We start from the raw sequence: 12,011 nt of genomic DNA, 5'->3' as shown, positions 1-12,011 counted from the left end.
AGCTGCTTCCTTTCTACTGACAGGAAGTTGTGAAGTCCTCTCATTGTCAGTGTGGTTGTTGTCTCAGCAGCTCTCTTGCTCCTCCCTTTTTCCTAACAGCAAATTGTGTAGTCCTCTCATTGTCAGTGTGGTGTTGTCTCGGCAGCTCCCTGCCTCCTACCTTTCTCCTAACAGGAAGTTTTATAGTCCTCATATTGTTAGTGTGGTGTTGTCTCAGCAGTTTTCAGCTCATCCCTTTCTCCTGATAGGAAGTTTTGTAGTCCTCTGACTGACAGTGTGGTGTTGTCTCTCTGGACAGGAAGTTGTGTAGACCTTCCATTGTCAATGTGGTGTTGTCTCGGGAACTCCCCAGCTCCTTCCTCTCTCCTGACATGAAGTTGTTTATCCCTCTCATTGTCAGTGTGATGTTCTCGCAGCAGCTCCCCAGCTCCTCTCTCTCCTGAGCCAAGGCATCATCCTCTGCTGTCTCAGTAGGAGCGGCTGCATCTTGTCTCTAAGCTCTAGCCCCACCCCCTGGCTGATGTCATCACCTCTGACCAGCCCCTCCAGCTGCATCACAATCTACCTGCTATATACATATATATTTTTATTGGGACATTTAGGGAGAAGGAGGTGTGATAACAGCGTGCTGATTTGTGCTGAGCAATGCCACAGGCAGAGGAGCAGACGGAGTGACTACAGCAGCTGCTGTTTGCTTGAAAGTCTTCTGCGTAATGCAATGTTGCACATCATCTCTATGTCCCGGTACCGTATTGCATCCAGTACCTAGTGTAGAGGTCCCCAAAGTCAGAGTAACTACGTTCAGGTAGGGTTCCTCAGGTGGGACAGCCCCTAGTCACCTCTCCTTAATTCTAACTTTCATGTTAATAAATGTATATATTAATAATTATAGCTATATTGTATAGAAATTTATAGTACTTACCTTGTTTTAGCGTCGCAGGACCTTCGGTCATGTGACCAAGTTAGTAACCTCTATGGTATGTTGCAAGACCTTAGGAAGTCCTTGGGTCACGTGTTACCCACAAATCTCTGTTAAGGTGATTGACATCCGTTTGGACCAATTAGTGTTAGTCCAGCCCCTGCCCATATAAGGGAGCTGCGTCCAATTATCGCTCTCTTGGGTTGTTGCTCTCGTGTGCTGCGCAATTTTCAAAGACACGCTAGGCCTCAAAACCTCCGGCCTCAGCAGAACCAAAAATCGTGAGTCTTACTCTAATTCCTGCTAATGTTGCCTGACTACTGGACCGCAACTAGTTCCCCTAAATCCAGTGGAGCGGAGCAATATACTAGAGACTCTTAGAGCTAAAGTCCCAACCATTGTCAATCTCCAAAGGAAGCTGTATTGATAAGAGACTGTTATGTTGTTGAAGTATACAGAAAATCTTTAGTAAAGTTAACGCTGTTTACAGAAGCTTTCCGCTTGTGGACAATCCATTATTACTCTCTACTTAAACTCAGTATCATCTACCTCCCTATCGTTCCTGGGAAGGGTGGCAGTAGGAAAAGCTTTATTGAGGAGCCCCCACCCTGGCGTCACGAATAGCAAGGGTTAACAAGCACCCTTTAATATCTGCACAGCTACACTCCCCATAACCTACACCCCCCCAAGCTACCACACTGAGATTGTGCTTGCTTGGTAGTCAGGAACTAAGAGCGAAGAGAGTGAATTTAGAGACTACGGCCCCTTATATACTAGGGAGGCTGGACTAAAGCTCATTGGTTGCAAAGCCTGTGGTTCCTGTATCCAGGGAACTCTGGGTACATCACATGACTGTATCACATGACCCAGGAAGGCCCTATACATTCTATACATTTGTACATCCTTTATATACAATGAACAATATACAGACATATTGGGGGAGATTTATTAAAACCTGTGGAGAGGTAAAGTTGTCCAGTTACCCATAGCAACCAATCAGATGACTTCTTTCATTTTTCATAGGCCTTGTTAAGAATGAAAGAAGCGATCTGATTGGTTGCTATGGGCAACTGGACAACTTTACCTCTCCACAGGTTTTGATAAATCTCCCCCATTATGTGCATATTTATTCGAAACAGTAACTGCTGAGTAAGGGGGGAAGCCCTGCAGGAGAGCCCTTTGGACTGCATGGACTCTTCCTGAGGGGACTTAAAGGGGTAGTCCAGTGGTGAAAAACTTATCCCCTATCCTAAGGATAGGGGATAAGTTTGAGATCGCGGGGGGTCCGACCGCTGGGGCCCCCTGCGATCTCTCTGTACGGGGCCCCGGCTCTCCGGCCAGATAGCGGGTGTCGACCCCCGCACGAAGCGGCGGCCGACACGCCCCCTCAATACATCTCAATGGCAGAGCTGAAGGCAGCGCTTCAGCTCTGCCATAGAGTTGTATTGAGGGAGTGTGTCGGCCGCCGCTTCGTGCGGAGGTCGACACACCCCCTTCCCGCGGGCTGTCGGGGCTCCGTACAGGAGATCGCAGGGGGCCCCAGCAGTCGGACCCCCCGCGATCTGCAACTAATCCCCTATCCTTAAGATAGGGGATAAGTTGTTCACCACTGAGTCACCACTGGACTACTCCTTTAAGTCAGGAACAGGACAAGGTCCTGTACCGGGACACCACATATGTGTGTGTGTCTGTGTGTATATATATATATTTCTTCCACATCAGCTCATCTGTATAACATGTCCATGTCTTGTCCTCAGACTGCAGGCCGCCTTTCAGGATAATTTCAGTACCGGTCTCACCGACTTGTTTGTCCAGTATACCGTCATCTACGTGAATAGCTTCACGAAACTCAGGTGAGTGCCGGATCCATTATGTCACAGGGATCTATAGGTGGAACGTAAAGCTCCTGGGCAACAACGCAGAATCTGTATCACAGTGTTTCCTGACCAGTGTGCCTCCAGCTGTGGCAAAACTACAACTCCCAGAATGCCCGGACAGCCAACGGCTGTCCGGGCATGCTGGGAATTGTAGTTTTGCAACAGCTGGAGGCACACTGGTTGGAAATCACTGCCTCCAAGGCGAAGTTCAAGCCAACTAGGATGTGAGCTGCCGTGTGACAAGGAATAACTCATAACCCACATGCCGCTGTATGTAACAAAACACGCCATATAGTAATGCATAATGCTTGTACAGTGAGATAGCGCCACCTAGCTGGATTTTGTTACTAAGCGGTTTTTCATTGCAGCAGGTGTTATAATCCTGCTCTGTTATGTGGTTGGTGGGATTATGGACCCCTTCACCATGATGGGGCCGGTGGCTACTTCTGATATAAACCTGTATGAGGGATCTTAGGGGTTAAATGTCTGGACGCTCCGGCAGGACGTTATTGTTTGCTCAGCTCCGTATTATAAGGGCAGATGTCAGTAGGGAACTTCCTATGAAAAATTCCGGCTTATCGTACGGGCACCCGAGGGAACGTGTCACCTGGATACCTGGGAGAGACCTGAGGACAATGATACTGCAGATCTGGGGCAGAGATATGGCAGATTATTAGGGGGCGAAGGGGAGCAGAATGAGGGTCTGTAGGGTGATGGGGTGCAGCATGAGGGTCTGTAGGGTGAGGGTCTGTAGGGTGAGCGGGTGAAGCATGAGGGTCTGTAGGGTGAGGGGGTGCAGGGTTAGGGTCTGTAGGGTGAGGGGGTGCAGGGGGAGGGTCTTTAGGGTGAGGGGGTGCAGCATGAGGGTCTGTAGGGTGAGGGGGTGCAGGGTGAGGGTCTATGAGCTGAGGGTCTGTAGGGTGAGTGGGTGCAACATGAGGGTCTGTAGGGTGAGGGGGTGAAGAGTGAGGGTCTGTAGGGTTAGGGTCTCTAGGTTGTATGAGGGGGTGTAGGGTGAGGGGAGGTAGTTTGGGGGGGTGTAGGGTGAGGGGAGGTAGTGTGGGGGGGGGGGTGCAGGGTGAGGGGAGGTAGTGTGGGGGGGGGGGTGTAGGGTGAGGGGAGGTAGTTTGGGGGGTGTAGGGTGAGGGGAGGTAGTGTATGGGGGGGTGCAGGGTGAGGGGAGGTAGTGTGGGGGGTGTAGGGTGAGGGGAGGTAGTGTGGGGGGTGTAAGGTGAGGGGAGGTAGTGTATGGGGGGGGTGCAGGGTGAGGGGAGGTAGTGTGGGGGGTGTAGGGTGAGGGGAGGTAGTGTGGGGGGTGTAGGGTGAGGGGAGGTAGTGTGGGGGGGTGCAGGGTGAGGGGAGGTAGTGTGGGGGGGGGTGCAGGGTGAGGGGAGGTAATGTGGGGGGGGGGGTGTAGGGTGAGGGGAGGTAGTGTATGGGGGGGTGCAGGGGAAGGGGAGGAATTGTGGGGGGGGGGGTGTACGGTGAGGGGGGAGAGTGCTCCCATTGAATACATTCTTTAGAAAATACTTGGATTTAAATACTAGATAGAAGTAACTCTGCTCACAGGTTCGCTTTAATCTACAGTGTTTGGTATAGTGTTGTGTACAGTGTTTGGTATAGTGTTGTGTATAGTGTTTGGTATAGTGTTGTGTAGAGTGTTTGGTATAGTGTTGTGTAGAGTGTTTGGTATAGTGCTGTGTACAGTGTTTGGTATAGTGATGTGTAGAGTGTTTGGTATAGTGTTGTGTAGTGTTTGGTATAGTGTTGTGTAGAGTGTTTGGTATAGTGTTGTGTAGAGTGTTTGGTATAGTGTTGTGTAGAGTGTTTGGTATAGTGTTGTGTAGAGTGTTTGGTATAGTGTTGTGTAGAGTGTTTGGTATAGTGTTGTGTAGAGTGTTTGGTATAGTGTTGTGTATAGTGTTTGGTATAGTGTTGTGTAGAGTGTTTGGTATAGTGTTGTGTATAGTGTTTGGTATAGTGTTGTGTACAGTGTTTGGTATAGTGTTGTGTATAGTGTTTGGTATAGTTTTGTGTATAGTGTTTGGTATAGTGTTGTGTATAGTGTTTGGTATAGTGTTGTGTACAGTGTTTGGTATAGTGTTGTGTACAGTGTATGGTATAGTGTTGTGTACAGTGTTTGGTATAGTGCTGTGTACAGTGTTTGGTATAGTGTTGTGTAGAGTGTTTGGTATAGTGTTGTGTATAGTGTTTGGTATAGTGTTGTGTATAGTGTTTGGTATAGTGTTGTGTACAGTGTTTGGTATAGTGTTGTGTACAGTGTATGGTATAGTGTTGTGTACAGTGTTTGGTATAGTGTTGTGTACAGTGTTTGGTATAGTGTTGTGTACAGTGTTTGGTATAGTGTTGTGTAGAGTGTTTGGTATAGTGTTGTGTAGAGTGTTTGGTATAGTGTTGTGTAGAGTGTTTGGTATAGTGTTGTGTAGAGTGTTTGGTATAGTGTTGTGTAGAGTGTTTGGTATAGTGTTGTGTAGAGTGTTTGGTATAGTGTTGTGTACAGTGTTTGGTATAGTGTTGTGTACAGTGTTTGGTATAGTGTTGTGTATAGTGTTTGGTATAGTGTTGTGTAGAGTGTTTGGTATAGTGTTGTGTAGAGTGTTTGGTATAGTGTTGTGTATAGTGTTTGGTATAGTGTTGTGTATAGTGTTTGGTATAGTGTTGTGTACAGTGTTTGGTATAGTGCTGTGTACAATGTTTGGTATAGTGCTGTGTACAGTGTTTGGTATAGTGTTGTGTAGAGTGTTGTGTAGAGTGTTTGGTATAGTGTTGTGTAGAGTGTTTGGTATAGTGCTGTGTACAGTGTTTGGTATAGTGTTGTGTACAATGTTTGGTATAGTGTTGTGTATAGTGTTTGGTATAGTGTTGTGTATAGTGTTTGGTATAGTGTTGTGTACAGTGTTTGGTATAGTGTTGTGTACAGTGTTTGGTATAGTGTTGTGTATAGTGTTGTGTACAGTGTTTGGTATAGTGTTGGGTACAGTGTTTGGTATAGTGTTGTGTAGAGTGTTTGGTATAGTGTTGTGTAGAGTGTTTGGTATAGTGTTGTGTAGAGTGTTTGGTATAGTGTTGTGTACAGTGTTTGGTATAGTGTTGTGTATAGTGTTTGGTATAGTGTTGTGTACAGTGTTTGGTATAGTGTTGTGTAGAGTGTTTGGTATAGTGTTGTGTAGAGTGTTTGGTATAGTGTTGTGTATAGTGTTTGGTATAGTGTTGTGTAGAGTGTTTGGTATAGTGTTGTGTAGAGTGTTTGGTATAGTGTTGTGTAGAGTGTTTGGTATAGTGTTGTGTATAGTGTTTGGTATAGTGTTGTGTAGAGTGTTTGGTATAGTGTTGTGTAGAGTGTTTGGTATAGTGTTGTGTATAGTGTTTGGTATAGTGTTGTGTATAGTGTTTGGTATAGTGCTGTGTACAGTGTTTGGTATAGTGTTGTGTAGAGTGTTTGGTATAGTGTTGTGTAGAGTGTTTGGTATAGTGTTGTGTAGAGTGTTTGGTATAGTGTTGTGTACAGTGTTTGGTATAGTGTTGTGTATAGTGTTTGGTATAGTGTTGTGTACAGTGTTTGGTATAGTGTTGTGTACAGTGTTGTGTATAATGTTGTGTACAGTGTTTGGTATAGTGTTGTGTACAGTGTTTGGTATAGTGTTGTGTACAGTGTTTGGTATAGTGTTGTGTACAGTGTTTGGTATAGTGTTGTGTACAGTGTTTGGTATAGTGTTGTGTACAGTGTTTGGTATAGTGTTGTGTACAGTGTTTGGTATAGTGTTGTGTATAGTGTTGTGTAGAGTGTTTGGTATAGTGTTTGGTATAGTGTTGTGTACAGTGTTTGGTATAGTGTTGTGTATAGTGTTGTGTAGAGTGTTTGGTTTAGTGTTGTGTAGAGTGTTTGGTATAGTGCTGTGTACAGTGTTTGGTATAGTGTTGTGTACAATGTTTGGTATAGTGTTGTGTATAGTGTTTGGTATAGTGTTGTGTATAGTGTTTGGTATAGTGTTGTGTACAGTGTTTGGTATAGTGTTGTGTACAGTGTTTGGTATAGTGTTGTGTATAGTGTTGTGTACAGTGTTTGGTATAGTGTTGTGTAGAGTGTTTGGTATATTGTTGTGTAGAGTGTTTGGTATAGTGTTGTGTAGAGTGTTTTGTATAGTGTTGTGTAGAGTGTTTGGTATAGTGTTGTGTAGAGTGTTTGGTATAGTGTTGTGTAGAGTGTTTGGTATAGTGTTGTGTAGAGTGTTTGGTATAGTGTTGTGTAGAGTGTTTGGTATAGTGTTGTGTAGAGTGTTTGGTATAGTGTTGTGTAGAGTGTTTGGTATAGTGTTGTGTAGAGTGTTTGGTATAGTGTTGTGTAGAGTGTTTGGTATAGTGTTGTGTAGAGTGTTTGGTATAGTGTTGTGTAGAGTGTTTGGTATAGTGTTGTGTAGAGTGTTTGGTATAGTGTTGTGTATAGTGTTTGGTATAGTGCTGTGTACAGTGTTTGGTATAGTGTTGTGTAGAGTGTTTGGTATAGTGTTGTGTAGAGTGTTTGGTATAGTGTTGTGTACAGTGTTTGGTATAGTGTTGTGTACAGTGTTTGGTATAGTGTTGTGTATAGTGTTTGGTATAGTGTTGTGTACAGTGTTTGGTATAGTGTTGTGTACAGTGTTTGGTATAGTGTTGTGTAGAGTGTTTGGTATAGTGTTGTGTAGAGTGTTTGGTATAGTGTTGTGTATAGTGTTTGGTATAGTGTTGTGTAGAGTGTTTGGTATAGTGTTGTGTAGAGTGTTTGGTATAGTGTTGTGTAGAGTGTTTGGTATAGTGTTGTGTATAGTGTTTGGTATAGTGTTGTGTACAGTGTTTGGTATAGTGTTGTGTACAGTGTTTGGTATAGTGTTGTGTACAGTGTTTGGTATAGTGTTGTGTACAGTGTTTGGTATAGTGTTGTGTATAGTGTTTGGTATAGTGTTGTGTACAGTGTTTGATATAGTGTTGTGTATAGTGTTTGGTATAGTATTGTGTATAGTGTTTGGTATAGTGTTGTGTACAGTGTTTGGTATAGTGTTGTGTATAGTGTTTGGTATAGTGCTGTGTACAGTGTTTGGTATAGTGTTGTGTATAGTGTTTGGTATAGTGTTGTGTATAGTGTTTGGTATAGTGTTGTGTACAGTGTTTGGTATAGTGTTGTGTATAGTGTTTGGTATAGTGTTGTGTATAGTGTTTGGTGCAATGTTGGGTATAGTGTTGCATATAATGTTGCATATAGTGTTGTGTATAGTGTTTGGTATAGTGTTGTGTACAGTGTTTGGTATAGTGTTGTGTATAGTGTTTGGTATAGTGCTGTGTACAGTGTTTGGTATAGTGTTGTGTATAGTGTTTGGTATAGTGCTGTGTACAGTGTTTGGTATAGTGCTGTGTACAGTGTTTGGTATAGTGCTGTGTACAATGTTTGGTATAGTGCTGTGTACAGTGTTTGGTATAGTGTTGTGTATAGTGTTGTGTAGAGTGTTTGGTATAGTGTTGTGTAGAGTGTTTGGTATAGTGCTGTGTACAGTGTTTGGTATAGTGTTGTGTACAATGTTTGGTATAGTGTTGTGTATAGTGTTTGGTATAGTGTTGTGTATAGTGTTTGGTATAGTGCTGTGTACAATGTTTGGTATAGTGCTGTGTAGAGTGTTTGGTATAGTGTTGTGTATAGTGTTGTGTAGAGTGTTTGGTATAGTGTTGTGTAGAGTGTTTGGTATAGTGTTGTGTAGAGTGTTTGGTATAGTGTTGTGTACAGTGTTGTGTATAGTGTTTGGTATAGTGTTGTGTATAGTGTTTGGTACAGTGTTGTGTAGAGTGTTTGGTATAGTGCTGTGTACATTGTTTGGTATAGTGTTGTGTATAGTGTTTGGTATAGTGCTCTATATAGTGTTGTGTATAGTGTTGTATACAGTGTTGTATATAGTAATGTATATAGTGTTATATATAGTGTGGTGTATAGTGTTTGGTATAGTGTTGTGTATAGTGTTGTATATAGTGTTGTACATAGTGTTATGTATAGTGTTGTCATAGTGGTGTACATAGTGTTATGTATAGTGTTGTCATAGTGTTGTGCATAGTGTTGTGTATAGTGTTGTTTATGGTGTTGTGTGTGTATAGGGTTGTATATAGTGTTGTGTATGGTGTTGTATAGTGTTGTGTATGGTGTTGTGTATAGTGTTGTGTATGGTGTTGTTTATGGTGTTGTGTACAGTGTTGTGTATGGTGTTGTGTGTATAGTGTTGTATGGTGTTGTGTATAGTGTTGTGTATGGTGTTGTATAAAGTGTTGTGTATAGTGTTGTGTATGGTGTTGTGTGTATAGTGTTGTATGGTGTTGTGTATAGTGTTGTGTATGGTGTTGTATAAAGTGTTGTGTATAGTGTTGTGTATGGTGTTGTGTGTATAGTGTTGTGTATAGTGTTGTGTATGGTGTTGTGTGTATAGTGTTGTGTATAGTGTTGTGTATGGTGTGTTGTATATAGTGTTGTGTATAGTGTTGAATAGCGTTGTGTATGATGTTGTGTGTATAGTGTTGTATAGTGTTGTGTATAGTGTTGTTTATAGTGTTGTGTATGGTGTTGTATAGTGTTGGGTATGATGGTGTATGGTGTGTTGTGTATGGTGTTGTGTGTATAGTGTTGTATATAGTGTTGTGTATGGTGTTGTGTATATTGTTGTATAGTTTTGGGTGTACTGCATAGTGTTGTGTATGATGTTGTATAGTGTTGTGTATGGGGTGTTGTGTATATAGTGTTGTATATAGTGTTGTATATAGTGTTGTGTATGGTGTTGTGTATGTTGTTGTGTGCATAGTGTTGTATATAATGTTGTGTATGGTGTTGTGTATATTGTTTTATAGTGTTGTGTGTACTGTATAGTGTTGTGTATGATGTTGTATAGTGTTGTGTATGGTGTGTTGTGTTTGGTGTTGTATATAGTGTTGTATATGGTGTTGTGTATGGTGTTGTGTATGGTGTTGTGTATGGTGTTGTGTATGGTGTTGTGTATGGTGTTGTATAGTGTTGTGTATATTGTTGTATAGTGTTGTGTGTACTCTATAGTGTTTGGTATTGCATTGTGCACTCCTCAGTCTTGTCCATGAAGGTTTAACTGATGAAAACATTCTTCCCTGTGTATAAGAGAAGTGGCGTTTTGTTACATTGTTACATTGTGACCCCATTGTATACATGTGTATATAAGCAGGTGAGCCCGGGAGACTATAGCCCAACACAATACGATCTCACTTAATGTTCTGATAGAAAGTTATAAAGATGTTCTGATAGAAAGTTATAAAGACGCAGCCGAGTACAAAAAAAGGTAAAATAATTAGACAATGAAAATGGATTTCTCTTTGTTGTCCCATTAGTCGTCGTTGTTTCGGAGCAGCCGGTCCCCAGGTTGTCAGCGACGGTTTTCACTTCTATTGTATGAACACCTGGAGCTCCGAACCCTCCCGCTCACGGTGTTACAGAGTGCAGGGATGAGAGCGTCCACCAGGTGGCGCCAACAAACAGAGGTTGATCAGAGCTACAACTGCGCTAAAAGAAACGATTAATGTGGATATAAAACAAATGTAAACATTTCCGTTATCATAAAACATGGTGTATACCACCACCATATAATAATATATATAACACCACACACAAAAACTATAGAGTTTAATATGAAAAACCCTATAAAGCACAACATATATGACACAATATAACAATACATCTTACCATACAGTATATAAAACAATACAAAGCACCACTACATTCAAAAACATTATCTACATCACATCTTTTTTTTATTAAAGTGACATCTTATCCCCTATCCAAAGGATAGGATAAACCATGTCTGATCCTCTGCAATCTCAGGCCTGGCATTCTGAACATTTTAGGGGATAAAATGTCTAGGGGCAGCGTACCCCTTTAAGCCAAGAACAAGGATGATCAATAGTCCAGAATGTGTAGGCTTGAGCGTTTTTTTTTTTTTTTTTTGGGGGGGGGGGGGGGGGAGGAGGGAGCTCAAGACAAGCTATGCAAGTCTATGAAGGGGGAGCTCAAGACAAGCAATACAAGTCTATGAAAGGGGGGAAGAGCGAGCTCAAGACAAGCAATACAATTCTATAAAGGGGAAGGAGAGAGCTGAAGACAAGCAGTACAAGTCTATGAAGGGGGAGGAGGATGCTAAAGACAAGCAATACAAGTCTATGAAGGGGGGGAGGAGGGAGCTCATGACAAGCAGTACAAGTCTATGAAGGGGAGCTCAAAACAATCAGTACAAGTCTATGAAGGGGGAGGGGAGCTCAAGAGAAGCAATACAAGTCTATGAATGGGGAGCTCAAAACAAGCAGTACAAGTCTATGAAGGGGGAGGAGGTAGCTCAAGACAAGCAATAGAAGTCTATGTAGGGGGGAGCTCAAGGCAATTAATACAAGGCCATGGAGTTAGGAGGATAGAGTTCAAGACAAGCAATACAAAGCTATGGCGGGGGATCAAGACAAGCAGTGCAAGTGTATGGAGGAGGGAGCTCAAGAGAAGCAATACATTTCTATGGAGAGAAGAGGAGGGAGCTCAAGACAAGCAATACAAGTCTATGGAGAGAAGAGAAGGGAGCTCAAGACAAGCAGTACAAGTCTAATTAGGAGGGAGGAGGGCGCTTAAGGCAAGCAATACAAGTCTATGGAGAGAAGAGGAGGGAGCTCAAGACAAGCAATACAAGGCTATTAAGGGGGGAGAAGGGAGCTCAAGACTAGCAATATAAGTTTATGAAGGGGGAGGAGGGAGCTCAAGACAAGCAATACAAGTCTATGAAAGGGGAGCTCAGGGCAATTAATACAAGGCTATTGAGTGGGGAGGATAGAGTTCAAGACAGGCAATACAAAGCAATGCAAGTCTATGGAGGAGGGAGCTCAAGAGAAGCAATTCATTTCTATGGAGAGAAGAGGAGGGAGCTCAAGACAAGCAATACAAGTCTATGGAGAGAAGAGGAGGGAGCTCAAGACAAGCAATACAAGTCTATGGAGAGAAGAGGAGGGAGCTCAAGACAAGCAATACAAGTCTATGGAGAGAAGAGGAGGGAGCTCAAGAAGATAAGCAATACAAGTCTATGGAGAGAAGAGGAGGGAGCTCAAGACAAGCAATACAAGTCTATGGAGAGAAGAGGAGGGAGCTCAAGGCAAGCAATACAAGTCTATGGAGAGAAGAGGAGGGAGCT

General features: G+C 42.9%; 1 protein-coding gene across 3 annotated transcripts in view; it reads left to right on the top strand.

Annotated features, from left to right (window-relative positions):
- EXOC3L4 (exocyst complex component 3 like 4) overlaps nt 1–12,011 on the top strand; it is a 175,588-nt gene that overhangs the window by 126,691 nt on the left and 36,886 nt on the right. For all 3 annotated transcript variants that reach the window (XM_056545841.1, XM_056545842.1, XM_056545843.1), the window contains one exon: nt 2,677–2,772. In XM_056545841.1, coding sequence (XP_056401816.1) covers nt 2,677–2,772 — 96 coding nt within the window. The remainder of the gene's footprint in view (nt 1–2,676; nt 2,773–12,011) is intronic.

The sequence above is a fragment of the Hyla sarda genome, chromosome 11 (genome assembly GCF_029499605.1).
Source record: "Hyla sarda isolate aHylSar1 chromosome 11, aHylSar1.hap1, whole genome shotgun sequence".
Classification (NCBI taxonomy): Eukaryota; Metazoa; Chordata; class Amphibia; order Anura; family Hylidae; genus Hyla; species Hyla sarda.
The sequence above is the reverse complement of the archived record's forward strand: the minus strand, read 5'-3'. Positions and strand labels throughout refer to the sequence as shown.